The sequence below is a fragment of the Carassius carassius genome, chromosome 3, assembly GCF_963082965.1.
Source record: "Carassius carassius chromosome 3, fCarCar2.1, whole genome shotgun sequence".
NCBI classification, from domain to species: domain Eukaryota; kingdom Metazoa; phylum Chordata; class Actinopteri; order Cypriniformes; family Cyprinidae; genus Carassius; species Carassius carassius.
Genome location: NC_081757.1, coordinates 11,883,358 through 11,898,810, shown reverse-complemented (window position 1 = coordinate 11,898,810; position 15,453 = coordinate 11,883,358). Strand labels below are relative to the sequence as shown.

Here is a 15,453-nt window from a genome sequence, read left to right as displayed (position 1 = left end):
ATGTTCCTCAGTAAGTCTATGGCCATGTATAGCTACTAAGAGAATGCCTTTTTACCTTGGTTACTGTCTTAACCTTAAAACGAGGGTAGACTGCCAAGTTCATATTATGTATAATTCTTCAGAAAATTAGATGAAGCACATCCAGCCATCAAAAGGACGATATATTAAATAAACCGTGGCATAGTCCACTGTCCCAGTCATGACAGTGTGTTGCTGGGATGTTAGGTCACAGCGGGGTGATTGAAGACCACTAAAAATCTCATGCTCCAGATGATCAATGGTTCTCAGATGAAGTCAGACTGGTCTGCTAGACTACACCAGCTGAATGTTGCACAAATAAATTTATTTAATGTGAAAAACCTTGTGGATTGAGGGACCACACCTGTATATGTGCAGAAAAATGAACACTGAGCCAGAATAGGATGTTTTTGGAGTCACCGAACGAAACCTCATGAGAACTAAATACTTCAGTGAGGACCTCAACCATCGCAGATGTCTGTAGACCTTAGGACTTCCTTTAATGAGAATAATTCAATTTCCAACAATTAAATCTTATTCTAAATTCAAATTGATGAAATTTTATGTTCTATCGGGCGGAAAGAAGAGAACGAATAATTTCTTTCCCCCCGATGGGGCTGATGAAATTAAAATGCCGGACCCTTTTGAACAACATCTCTGACAACAATCAAGAAGAGGGTCAGTGAAGAACTGTAGCTAGAGAGAGACTGTTGATAGATGGGAAAATAACCACCAAAAGGTTATTCATTTTCATTAGGGGTCCAGGAGAGCTGTTTATTTAATTTTTTTACAGAAAATCACTCCTGGAGACACCGGCCCCACAGAGACATCAACAGTGAGACACACTAAATGCAAAATGAAGGAAGGCTCCAGCAGCTTTATTAGATGAATGGCACACTCTGACAAAGAGTGTATTCTGCCTGTTCAAACAGATGCCGTTGCCTCTTCCTCAGGTGTTTCCAAATGACTTTGTGCTGGAGTGATTAAATGCCAGGCGCAAGGGAACCACGCGTTTGCCCAAATGACTTACTGCCTCATTTTGTGATTAATTAAACACGCAGATTAAAGCAAAGGAATTTAGATTTATAGGTGTGTTAGGTCTCATAGGTCTGGTAAGCATCAGAGCATTAGAGAAAGAATGTTGGACAGGTTGATTTCTTCTCTTCCTCATATATAAACAGCGTGAGAACTGTGAAATAAAAAAAAATAAAAAAACACTGGACAAGTCTAAAAAAAATTTAACACATATTGATAGCTTTAAAATAATGCATCTCTCGCCAAAAGCTTGGCCTTGGCCTAGCATTTTGCATTTAAATGACTGAAATATGTTTTTAAATAAAAAAATTCCTTTCAAATCGTCAGTTTGCATAGTTTAAGTTGCTTAAAACTACTTACCGTTTATTTTATTTTTTTATTGTATATAAGATTTTGGTCCTGACTAACTTTAAATGGCTATGCTTACTACTATTAAAAAATAAAATGCTGGCCCTTGCTCTAAGTGTTCACGCTAACCCACCCACATACACACACTCGCACCGGTCTAAATGTTGACACGACGCCAACCTGATGTACAGTACAAGGCTTACACTGTTACCCTCAGTGCTGGAGCGTTGCCAGCGTATAGGCCTGATGTTTACTGTTCTAACTCAAGTGGTCCTTTCACCTTCATTCAGCCTAACAATCAGCGTTTCATTCCCTAAATAGAGACCTGACCCTGTGACATATCAATGTTAATATCTGTGTTCACAAGTCCTGGAATGATACAGCTGTTCTGTAGTTGCGGCGGTACGAAACAGATCATGCATCTTTATCCTGAATGGGAAGACAAAAACCACTGCGGAAATTGACAAAAACTGACGTTTTAAACATCACAAACGCCAAGACAACAGCATGCCTGTCAAGCAGAAGTTAGTCTGAGAGTCAGCGAGAGTGGTATCATAATTGTTCCCAGCACGATTTTCCAATAATATTTTAAGCCTCCATTTATGACTCTTCTCAATAAGAGTTAGAAGCTGTAAAAAAAAAAAAAGCTGTAATCACTTCTTGCCCCTTTGTTATTTCTCCATTCAGCTCACCTCACCGATCTGCCTCTCTTTCCTCTGACAGCCATTCAGAGCGGACTTAACACGACACGCACTAAAACCGCAGCTAAAATAAAAAGTGCCTGGCCTGGTGTAATAGAGCGTATTGATCTGATCCAAAGACGCTGTTTGACTTGAAATCACGGGGATAAGGCTGCTGCATTAGCGTGCGGCCCTGAACTTTGAGCTAGAATATGCCATTCTCAGTGGCCTAATTATGCAGGGCCAACAGTGGGGCTTTCTGCACACTAATATAACTCTGTCCTGCAACTCATATCGAAGTGACATTTGAAAAAAGATTAATATGAACTTAACTTTCAGGAAGCTTGTTTGCTCAACATTACCAGGAGCAACACTTTGCCAGATATGATCTTTATTACTATGCTGGAAAGAGAAAACTCCCATTTAAGACATATTGTGGCAGAAAACTGCAGCCGTATATTGACTGTTTACTAAGACCCTGTCTGTGTTTCTTTAAAAGGGGCTCTTTCTTCATTGCTGTGAATGCTCTTATTGAGGGCAACTGGCAGCCTGAAAGTACCAATAACATAGCTGGTATTAGCATAAAGAATAGATTCACTCTATACACACAGATTGAAGCATGTGTTTGTGGGGAATCTAGAGTTAGGTTCTAACAAGCAAATCAGTTTTTGAATGACTACTTTATGTCTTTTAAAGTACTAAAGAGACTATAATCTACATAAAATCATTAATATGTGGCATTTTATATGTGCACATGGGCTCTTTTTCAAGCAATTTTAGTTCCAGGAAAGTGATGCAGAACAAAACAACACACTCATCATTGTAATCATTTGTGTAAGCCCACCATTTCCTGTGTTGATGAAGCATGTACAGTGGTTTCATGAGTTAAAAATCATAGTGAACAGACATAAAGGGGTAAGACAGTAGCAATCATGGGTGGGGGGGGGGGGGCTGTGTTAATGGAGCAGTGATACACAAGTGATGTTGGACAAGATGCATAAACCAAAATATACGGTTTCTACTTACATAAATAGAAAGACTTTATCCCCAGCTCCCAAAGATCACTGGTGAGTTGATTTTGAGTTCATGAAAATTACCTACAACAGAACAAAAATAAATGTGTTTAAGTTTACATGGCTTCTTGAAATATGTGAACATATCAGGGTTGGGCAAAACTCAGAATTGGCTTCCTTTTAATGTAAAATTATTTACGATGTTAATGCGATGTTAATACGATTTACGAAGTTAATGCATCCTTGCAGAATAAAAGAGAAAAAAAATTAGGCAGAAGAACAGACAATGGTGAGAGGATGTCAAAGGAGCGAAGTGAAGTGAGGTTGCTGGCAGGCGGTCAGAGTCCCAGCAGATGAAGTTAAACAGTCGTAGCACCGCACAACCTCTACTTACTCTGCTCTCACCCTGAGGGACTCAATCCTAGACAATGTTTAGAGTCCACTTCTCTAATATCTCATTAATCTGTCCCTGCACTGTTTGATTCAACTAATAAATGGCTTTCATACAAAGCACTTGTTAACCCGTAATTCCTATCTCTGCAGAGCACTAATGATTTATTTAGTTACACGCACTGCTAGTTCAAGCAGGTCTTCTGAGGTCCTCCAGCAACGGCGACACCTCCGTTAGGAAGGAAACACAAACAAACAGATGGTGCACCAAAACCACCAACAACACCCAATTTCACCATTATCCGACCATCCATATGTGTAGCATTACACCTCCCCTGCATGTGACGGAAGAGAGAGAGAAAGAGTTGTGCACAAACCTCACGGATGTTCATTTCTCCAAATTATTCTGTTTTTCACAACAAGCAGGAATCTCATTACCAGCTGATTTATACAATTAGCCTGCCTCGGCATCACCAATTAAACAAGGACACAGGGGTTTGAGGTCACAGCTAATTGATCCGGCTGCAATTTGAGCCATCTCTTCTAGCAGAGAAATCTGCCTTGCCTTCCCATGCAAGCGTCGGAGATCTAAGTCAAATGCATAGACCAAGTAAATGGCTGTGTGGGAGGGTGGGTTAACAGAATAAACTGAGAGATCTTTGGTCTCCAATGGATCTGAATGTGGCAACCTTGAAGCTGAAAGTGACAATGAGAGAAAAGAGGCAGGAGGTCTGACCCTCGTGTGAATGGAAAGCTGTTGTCATCTTAATAGCACCTCTGAGCTGACAGTCTATTCCACGTTCTCAAAGGACCATGCCACAGGCCTGACTGCCTCCTAGTTCAAACCGCACACACACACAGTGTGCATTTGTGTGTACACGCTCACATACATCTCTCACAGAGTTAGTGCAAGCTCTCTTTCGTGCCTCACTAACACACAAACCCTTAACAGCAGTGGTAATTCTTTAAACGCTTTCCTCTTTGTGAGCCATACAACTTTGGACTAATACCTGTTTGACTGTTTTGGACTAATACCCTACGCTTGAATAAATACAGGAATGTTTTAAGACAAAGGGCAAAAAATGAAATGTCATTTATTTAATTATAATTTAATTTATTTAATTATAACCTGATGCTAAATGATAAAAAAGTAACAAGCTTGTATGATAGAAAATGGTGCAATTTTATAATCATGCTTTATTTAAGCTTGTTTGGATGAAAAAAAAAGCCCTTGTGATTGAGAAAAAGATGACAATTATATAAAAGACTGTGGCAGTCCACTGTAGTGTAAAGCAGATTAAACAGGACTTCACCGCCGTTTCTAAATGGGTGATCATGAATTCATTAAAAGGAGTTCCAATCAGCACCAGCCTGTTTTTATTAGTTACCCAACAGTTTTATTACTGATTCATTGTGTCCACAATTACCACTGCGGCTTTCTCACATGTTGAGCTCTGTTTTTTTCTCTCTTCTTGACAACGACTGCAGTGATGAAGTAGCTGTGGTTGTGCAAATGGGAGCTGAAATAAAGAGAGATGAAGAAAGGAAGAACTGTTCGAGTAGCCGAGCGTCTTGGCAAATTACTAGACGAGAAGCTAAAGCCCATTAAACCCCATGAGGACAGACTAGGGGGCACCCAAAAAATTAATGATAGGTTTCCCTAGGAAACAACCTTCAGCCATAGTGCATCGGATAAAGAATCGAGCTGTTTAAATGAAACCGATTTTATTTTCAAATGTGCTGAATATTTCAGAGAGGTTAAGTGGGGTGCTTAAAGCTCGTGTTGGTGAGGCTAATCCATCGACCATGACAGTGACTCCAGCTAGACCCTCCAACAAACACACTAGCACAAACTGTCTCCAAGAGCACAAGCCAATGGATACACACACATGACATTACGTAAGAGTAACTGATGCTCCAAAGACCTCCATTCTCCTTCGTTCAACCATTCACAAGTTAATAAAACAAGAGTGGGAATGTTACCTTTGCCCTTAGCCAGTGATATACCTTCTTTACATTTTATTCAAGAAGAAAAGTCCTTTCACAAATCCAATGAGACTTCAAATTCCAGGCATGTGTTCATCTGCAGTAGGTTCGGCTGATTTAATCAATCCTCTGCATAACAGCGCTGTGTCTTTGACTGTCATATGACAAGGGTTGGGAATCAGTGACTAACCTCGATTAGCAGCCTTGCTCTTGCACAGCAGATGCAGGCAGCTTGTTTTAAATATATTTGCAAAAGTGGGAGAAGTACAGTAGCGTGCTTTACATAATACGCTGTAAATGTGTACTGATAAGAGACCTTTAATAGGCTGAACTCTATGGCAAAGTGGTTCACATGGGTCAAATATAGATGAAATCCTTCATCTTTCTGAGCGTGGACATGCTGCACTCTCCTAAGGAGGGAACGTTTTCATTTGCATCAACTTTGACTTAGCTTTCTTCTGACCCAGCAACCTGCAAAAATTAAAATCACTTTAAATGTCCTATTTCCCCCAGTCCAGAACATGTTAAGAGGGGATTTAGGGGAAGTAGTTATTGGGACAAAAGAGGCAATATCCCCCATCAGCAGGACGGTCTCTTACCTGGTAGAGGACAGGTTATCTCTGTACAAACAGCAGGACCACTGATGGGAGAAGAGGTGGGGGTGGGTGAAAATAAGGCAGAACAGAGCCGATAGACGGGCCACTCACACCCAGCAGTGGGCGGAAGAGCAAAAGAGGTAAAGTGGTGTTTTGTCAGATCCAATATTCCCTCTGACAAAAATCAAGTAGTGTGTGCACACAGCTGACAGATCTGCAGGTGTAAAAGCACGGAACCAGATATTAAGTACAGATGTAAGGGCTATGAATTCAGAGTGTCCTTTCAATTCCAATTCAATTACTGAATTTGAATTAAATTTGATCTGAGGTGGCAAACAGGATGCAGAATTGCATTTTAAATGTAAATAAAGTATAGCAGTAAAATCAAAAAGCAACTGAAATTCAAAGAAATTCATGAACTGTAACTGTAATTTTTAACTTGACAAAGGCTGACAAATAAACATTTAAAAGGTTTTTAGAGAGAAGAATAGATAAGAAGATACAGTACAGTAGATAAATATGAAATAACACCTATAGAAATTCTGTTTACCAAAACTTAATATTTAATATGATTAATTATATTGGTATCATTTTATTTTAAGGTCCAATTCTCACTATTAACTAGTTGCTTACTAGCATGTGAATACATATGAATGCTTTATTATGTATGACCATGTTCAAGACCCCTTAACCCGACCCAATGCCTAAACTTAACACCCACATTACTATCTATTAATAAGCAGCAAATTATGAGTTTATTGAGGGGAAAACTCTTAGTTAATATGAATATGTGTTCCCAATTCTAAAGTGTTCCCATAATATTAAGTTAACTTTGCAGAATTAGCTGTGTTGAAATCCTTTAAATTGTGATTCAGTATTGCCATCGCTCTTGATTTCAATTCAAGTCCCAATTCAATTTCCTGTGGCATGTGGCCAGTTCAGTTCAGATTCAAACTGATACACACTTCTAATTCTTCAATCTGGATTGTTTCAGGTCCACAGATGAGCAATAATGAACCGATAAGTGGGATTCACAGAAAACAGTGGATCCAAAGAAACCAACTTTCTTTTTTGACAGGAATAAAATAAGACTTTTTTTTTCATTCTATTCATTCATTTTTTTTCATTTCATCTCTCTCTTTGAATGTCCACATGCTTCACTTAAGAGGGCCTGCTTACAGCCGAGGGTGTTTATAAAGCGCATTTCACGACTTCCATCGTGGATGGGGGAGGTTGTGCTGTTTTTAAATCAAACTTCTCTCCTTGGACTTGCAGACAGCACTGCGGCCAAGCTAGACTTTCATGTCCGACAGTGGAGATACATTTCATGTGATTTACTCTGCTTTGAAATAACAACAACGAAAGTCCGTATTAGGGGAAGAAAGGGTTGACCGGCATCCACAGGCCTCAAATCCACCCCGAGAGGAATTCAAGTCCCAGCTGGTAAAATATACTCTCACCGGTTCTCTGCGCAGCAGACTACACACATTTCAGTAAATGATTAGAATGCAATTGCAGCAAAAGTGAGAGACTCACTTTTCTTTTTTATCATCGATTTGACGTCAGTCGATGCAGTTTATTCCCTAGCCATGACACAAAGCACTTTTTTCTCCCCCTATTTATCCATCCCTACTATTGAGTTGGGTTATGGAAACAAGTCTGCTTCTCTTTCTCTCTTTCCAAGGTAATGTGTTTATTCTCCTGGTCTCATCTTCTAGTTTACGGGGCTGCTGGCCGTTCTCTCTCTCTCTCGCTCTCTTATCGCCCATGCTCTCACGGGGCATTTTAGCTGCTGAAATCCTGTTCACCACATACCGGTTTTAGAATCTGTGAAATGAGTGCCGAAGAAGCGTGGCCACAATGTCTGCCTGTGTTGCCAATGGCCTCGAAAATGGGTCCGGGAGCTTTTTGTCCAGGGAATGCATAAATGGAAGTTTTTAACACCTCAAAGAAAGGCAGTGCCTTTGTGTGGCCAGACGAGAGAGAGCCCTAGCTCTCCTGAGGAGGCAGACATGCTGAGTGCAACAGGACAAAGAACCCAGAACCTGAAGCAGCAGGAGCACACGTACACACACACACACCTGCCTCACACGCACACACACTTTTATGGTATAATACCCAAACAATGGACATAAGAAACATATACACGGATAAAGGCATGAGGCACGCACACACAGGTCAAGTTTGTGGAATAACACAGACGATTGCTGAATGTTTGAACATTCACTGACTCCCATGAAGCGTAATCCAGAAATATTTGAACCTGCAGTGACAGCTTAGTTGATTATCATGGGATAAGCATATTCTAATAAATTGACATCATTTATTCAAAACAGCATTTTTAAGATAATTATCTAGATTTATGCCTAAAACAGTTAAATAAAGTATTTTAGAAACACAGTTCTAAGGTTAGTTTTGGATGTCTTACCAAATCGTATGCAATTCACCCAAATAAAATGTAATTTAAAATTCTATTGACTGAAATTACAATATAAAGAATAAATACTTGAAATATCTGCACAGCCACAGCAGATAAAGACAAAAAAATAAAAATAAAAAATAAGATTAATTATGCAGATGCTGATCAAATCGTACTCATAAAACAAAACGGAGATGAAATACTTAAATGGGACTGATAACTAAAGCCTGAAAACAAGTCAACAAATGCTGCCGCATTGAAAAATGTGCTTCCTGCCATTGAAAACAAATTACTCCCTTACAGATTATCCCTTATTGCAATTCATTTGATTTTGTTTCTCAGACAAATATAAAAAGACAGGTCGTGCAGACAATCAGAGTGGCTATGCTCCAGCTGCCTACAATAAGCATTTAAATGCAAATATGTCTGATGCACAAAGAACCTGCAACTTCTGTCAGTGGCAACATAATCAACCTGCAATTGTCTCCTGACTCGGAGTCATTTCCAGTGACAAGGTCTAAGCAGCAAGCATCTGTATTCAAATTACCGCACTATTTAAGGCCACAGTCTGTACAGGGATATTTTTCCTACGGTAAGTCGTGCTGAAAGTCAATCATATGGTGAATTAAACCAGAATGGAATCAATCGATCCAGAAAAGATCAGGTTACAAACAGGCCCGGCGGTTAGGTGCAAATTATTTGTGTTGTTCTTGTTCAGATGCAGGAGTGTGTGTAGGGTAAAGTCCCATTTTTCAAATATTACATTAGCAATTGAATTGAAATTTTCACGGTTCGCATTCTCTATGAATGAACAGAGACAATTTTAATGAAGAGATGTGGTCAAGAACACAGATGAAGAAAAAGGAATTATGTGCAGTACTCTCCTTCAGAAATCTTAGTTAAGTATGCCAAGAGAGGCCTTGGTTCCCCAAGGGTGGCTTTTGTGGTATGTTAAATCTGAAAAATATTTCAGGTCTCGATATGAATGATGAAATAACAAAAAAGAGGTTACGACTCATCGGAACTTGCATTCTTCATGCACAAATTCACTTTTAATTCTTTTACCAGCAAGCAGGGAGGAGCAAATTGTGCTCTAGGGTTTTGACTGGTGGCTTCATGAAAATCCAGAAGCATTCTGCCGTGTTTTCTCAGGCAGAGCAAAGGTAAGAGCAAAAATAAAGAAAAAAATCTGCTTTTCTTTACTTTTAATTTACATCTTAAAGTTCAAGAGCATGATCAAATTCCTGCTCAAACTATGTTTGATATAGTTCAATGGGGGATCTGTTCTATGGAGAAGATAAAATTATTCATAACGCTTTTCATTTTTGCATACATTTTACACAGAGAGAGAGAGAGAGAGAGAGAGAGAGAGAGAGCTCCTCTCTCTTCTCGGCAGTTCCCTTCTCCCCCCCCCCCCCTCGGAGAAAACAAATGTAATGTTTGAGTCACTGATCGGTGGTGTAATTGAGTTTAACACTCTTTTTTTGCTGCAGGAAAAGGAGTCTTTGAAATGAGGAGGTCAAATTACCTCTCCAGTCAGGCAATAAATAAGTCAAACAAGGTAAGGGCTCCTGCCAGCATATATTAGTGCAGAATTCAATTAGTGAAAAACAAGAGATGCGTAGTTCTTCACTTAGCTATTAGATGCACGTCCTTTCCCATGATGCTCTTATTCTGCAAGAGGGAATCAGGCAGGAGTACACCACTGATGGAGGACTGCTTTAAAGAAATCCACTCTGTTCCAGGGATAGTGGGGGGGCTTGGCGAAATTACAGGTCACATGACCAGTGCAAGCAAGTCAAAGGGTGAGATTATTATTCCTCTTTCTATGCCCTCTCCCAAAAACTCAGACAGCTATGATCTACCAACCTAATATATTCTGTCAACAATTACGTGCCTCGTCATTTTTATTTTTATTTTTCAGGTAAGGTAAGATTTTGTGTTGTTTTGGACTGGATTAACTTTCTTTGTAAGGGAAAAATGTGTATTAAATTAAATTAACTTTTTTAAGTTGTGCAGAAGAACTTTTGTGGGGGGTAAACTATCACTTCAAAGGGACACTCTACATTAGTGTCTATGAAGTCCAAAAATGGACAGGCATAGTGTGTGGCTTATTATACATATTTTTTCCATTATGAAGCCAATATATGGAGCAGTTTCCATTGATTTTAGCACGGGAGTGCGGTGAGGCACGTCAAGCGTGTACTTGACAGCGGTTGGACAATGTATAGAATTAGAAAGCAAGCTGGGCGCACACAAAAACGCAAATACACGAACCCACACTGCAACACACCCAACTGGCTACAATGTCGCCTTTGTGACATAATGCTCCTTGCACAGTGGATTTTTGGAAAATAATCCAACTTTTCCTATCCTACGTATCCAGCAATAACAACTGACATCACGGTTCCAACCATATGCCCTGTGGTGCTCGTGCACGTTTAGCATTTTCTCAGCACGTAGGGGGGGTAAAAGAAACACTGTAAAATTGTTATTATATTCCAATCATGCCCAAGGAACCTATTACAGCATGGCACAGACCACATGAAACCCGAGGAACACCAAAGATCAAAACAACAGACAAAAGAAAGGAAAAACTACCACCACAACCATGTGCATTTGTGAGATCTGTTTCTCTTATGAGAAACAGTCTTTTACTCAAAGGTCCGTGAATGTGTGTCAAACGCAGGTGCTGGGAATCTAGCAAGATGAGAAGCTCCCTGGTGTTGATACACACATGCTCTTCAGCTCTGTTAGCCGATGATGGCGACGTGAGGTTAATATTATCAGCGCTGAAAGCACGACAGGTGGGTCACATGAACGGTCTCTAATTTTCTCTCGCTGGCGGGACACATGGTTCATATTATTCTCTAGAAAAGCTGACAACGCTCCAATGAAAATATCAGGAGGCTTCCACCACCACTACTGTTCGCCACACACTATTTTCAAGTGTATCTTAGATTATGTAGCAAATGTAAATTTTCCCTCCCTACTGGGCTTCGAAGGGTACATTCAGAGGAAAGCTGAAACGTAAATAAATAAATGTGGGGAACTGAGGAGGCATGTGGGAAGGTGTTTAAGCCTAGGGGTGCGATGTGAATACAAGAAGACACAAGCTAAACACACGATTGACTCCTGCACCTTCTGTTCTAGCTTTCTCGAGATTTATGTGCAGGGTCGACTTGATTAGCGCTCGCAAGATGAGGAACTCAAAGAAATGTAGATAATTAGAACATAAAAATTAGCCTTCACCTGAAACATCTGCACTTCGCTGCTGTTTACATGGCATATGTGTGTGTGCATGCTGAAAGAATCCCATCTGTATGTAATAAGGTAAAAGTCGATGCGGTGATGCTTCTATTTTGTGCAGCTTACAACAGAGCCGAGGCTCAAGTGGGCCACAACACAGGCGTGAATTTTTTGAAGTGAGGTGAAAATACGACTCTTTTCTAAAGTCTGTGAAAAGGCTGCTAGATAAGCAGCATTTAGCCATAAATTCAGAGTCGGCCCTAAGCTTTTTTTTTTTTTTATGTATAGCTCACAGAGCGCAAAACCATGCCCTGCTGAAATCAAAAGCAGTAATAGTCAGGTTAGCCACTGTCATTCTAAGAGGGAAGTCGCTTGTGAAATTGTAAAATTGTGAGGCTCTCGCTGTCTATTTCACAGCCTACATTTTATGAACACTCGCTGAAATGATTTATAAAATAGAGGCTATCACATGGCAGCCAGTGTTTGAGGCTCACAGACGTGAAAGGCTCAAGCAATACTAATCTGCCTGCTGAAGACGGCTGCTAATAATAATACGCTCCTTTATCTCCTTTGCTTAAACAGTGCATACCTTGAAGTTCACAAAAACGTGTGATACTCATCGAGCTCTCCAAGTGCAACAGAGTGGAGAGAGAGCAAGAAAGAGAGAAAGAGAAAGAGACAGAGGACAAGGCCTTGCCATTTTCCCCTTCACATTCCTTGCAGATTCAAGTCCATTTTGCTCTGAAAGTCCTCTGCATGCCAGACTGATAGTATACGAAAACAAGAGTCAAACTCTGTCCATTCCTCCCTTGTTTTCTCCCATTCATATTCAGCAGCCGTTGTACAGTGGCAGAACTAAATCAGACTCTCTAGAGAGGAGAAGAAATTTACCCTTGAGATATTCAGTTAAAGCTTAAGTTAATAAAAAACAGAGTTGAATTGTGGCTTCAGTATATATAATATATACAAAATATAATTTGCACTCTCAAAAAAAAAAAGTGGGAAGTATTTAACCTTGAAGGTACAGCCTCAGTAACTAACTGCTTTTTTAAAGAATTTAAATAAACAACCTAATGTACTTTTGTCTTCAATATATAAAATATATTTTTAAAAATCTACTGTTGTGAATAGCACTGCATAACAGGGTTAAGAGAGTGGCTGAACATTAATGGGCCGATATCTGTTTGCATATTTTCTGCCCAATAGCTAAAGCTGAAAGGGCCCAGATGAAATCTGTGCGGTAAAGATGATATCATAGCATTGTGGTTTCACAGCAGAGTGGCAGACACATACCTCACTCTAGAGAGAGAGATGAAAAAACTAAACTCAAAATAATATTTCTCCTTGCCGTTCCCATTTGAATATTCATCCCGTTTCCACGTCCCCAGAAACTCTTCTAATCAGAGTCACTTCCCCTTTAATCACTGGGGCTGTAATTATGATTTGATAAAGCATTTTAGCGCACTCTTCAGTGTCACTCACATATCTATGCTTGGAATACTGTATTAAGAGCTGTCAGCCCTTAAGGGGAGCTCTTCCCAAACAGTGCTGATCCAAATATGGCAAACACGCCCATCGGCTCTAATTGAAATTATTACAGGTTTGAACATGCTAATGCTACAGCTAATGTTTCCCCTGAAAGCAGGCAAGTCGAGGGGAAAGCAATGAGTCTAGCAGACTCAACTAAGATTCCTCTACTTTGCTCTGATGTGCAGTAATTGTTTAAACCTGAGTGGAAATGGCTGAGTGCCTTTTTTAGTCGTACGCCAAGAAAAAAAAAAGAAAGAAAAGAAAAGAGAAAAAGCCCTGTGTAGCACTTTCCTATTCTGTTTTTCGCTTTCTAATTCCGTCCAACACAAGGACTGAAGGAAAAGCCTCTCTGGTTCCATGTTCATCTTGGAAGAGCGAGCGTTCGAGGATGATCGTTGACCACAAGTTGATAATGATGCCGATTTAATTAGAAGCCTCTCTCTGGTCTGGAGTCAGCCCAAACTCCTCCACCCTGCAGATGGAATAAATTTAGCAACAGTGAAGAAGAGTAGGGCCATCTTTTGCTTCTTTCTTCCACCACTCCCTCCCCACTTACAACTTCTCTTTCTTGTCATCTAAGTACCACCTCCAATCAGAGAGAGAAAACATTCTTCCCCTCTGACACCCCACCGCAAGTCGTTCGTGCGCCATCATCGCTCAAGCTTGCATTCTCTTTGTGCGCATGCGCCTCAATGCTCTACAATAACCAACATGTTGCGCATTGAAATATTAATATAATGCTCAAATAACGTTAAAATAGCATTATATTAGTAGAGGCTGCTAAAAAAAGGTCCAGGAGGAGAGGAGTGCTTTCAAGGTAACAGCGGGAGCAGCTCTCGGCTGCAGTACCAAATGGAACGAGGCGAAAAGATCTGGCTCTGGGACGGCCAGTGTTGTGGAGAAAATGTCTCATTTGCATTCTGGCAGGCCCTGGGGGTTTAGTTTAGCCCTGTGTCATAGTTTCAGTTTCTCTCCTGCTAGAGAAACAACTTGTGCTATGAGTGAGCTCTTTTCAGCTGCAGGCCCGTGACAGAGCGCCGCAGGACGACATGCCTGCCGGTGGAAAAAGGGTGGTGGCACTGTAAACCTGCCAGGATCGTTCCTTATTCCAGTGTTTTGTAGAGACTGTATGTTCCTGAACGCTGGCCTGCGATGAGTGATTTTGTGTGCGCCAGTGTGGGTATGCTGATAGATGTCAAAGAGGCTCCAAGGAAATGCATGGGAGGCAAAAGCGCAAGATTTTCTCCATTATTTTAACAGATTTCTGCCATCCTATATGTAAAAAAAAAAAAAGATTACCACATTAGAGTTAATTTATTCAGCTTGACTTGGCTTTAGCTATAGACAGCTCTCTGACACAGCCCTTCGACACTGGACACCGGAGACTACTCATAAGAAAAATTAGGACTTAAAATATGTTCATAGCCCTTCTTGCCCAAAGATTTAAAATGACAAACTAATGAAAAAGAGAGTCATTTTTTAATTCAATTTCAAATTTGTTTTTCCACAAAAAAATATTCACTTTTTCCAGCCTGGTGTTTTCACTTTGGTGTGGTTAATATATCCTGGCAAAGCCAAAAAGAGAGAGAGCGGAAGAGAAAAGAATTCACTTTGAATATACTGCAGGATACAACTGAAGCCACACTAAGTTAAATAAAAATTACTTCAGTTCAATATATGAAGTTCAAATTACTTTTTTTTGCACTACCTAATTTTTCAAGTCTGAGTTCACTAAGCCTTAAAAAGAAGATGCAATGAATAGAACTAAATAGAGTGCAAAATCAAGTAAATTCATACTACTTTAAGATTCATGACGATTAGCTTGACTACGTCAGACTTCGAACTTCCGCTCAATTTCAGTTCGCTTCTGTACTCAGTATGAGATAGCAAACCATCTCCCAGTTTTCCTCCGGCTCTAAAACAGCCGGCCAATCAACGAACAGAGGGTGGGCTGAGAGCCGTGACGTAGATGCTAAGCGCCGAATTTAAGATCGTAGTTTAGGTTAGGGAAATCGAAAACAACAGCAGACATGGAGACACGGGATGCTATTCGCAGAGTTTTTTCACATTTTGAATGGGGGTGATTTTGTGGCCCTACTTGCGACAAGTTTTGGTAAAAGTTTTATTTATCAACTGTTACCAATCGTCAGCGAGAAACTGGGGAGGTCAAAGTCCGGCAAGGCGATAGT

At 40.2% G+C, this 15,453-nt stretch overlaps 1 protein-coding gene across 3 annotated transcripts in view; it reads right to left on the bottom strand.

Moving 5' to 3' along the window:
• Nucleotides 1-15,453, bottom strand: part of LOC132119407 (pleckstrin homology domain-containing family A member 7-like) — a 156,482-nt gene that overhangs the window by 27,744 nt on the left and 113,285 nt on the right. The window contains exon 30 of one of the 3 annotated variants that reach the window (XM_059529328.1): nt 3,108-3,178. In XM_059529328.1, coding sequence (XP_059385311.1) covers nt 3,123-3,178 — 56 coding nt within the window. In that variant the 3' untranslated portion in view covers nt 3,108-3,122. Of the gene's footprint in view, nt 1-3,107; nt 3,179-6,124; nt 6,281-15,453 lie in introns of those variants that run through there. The other 2 variants (XM_059529354.1, XM_059529345.1) reach the window with 2 other exon arrangements.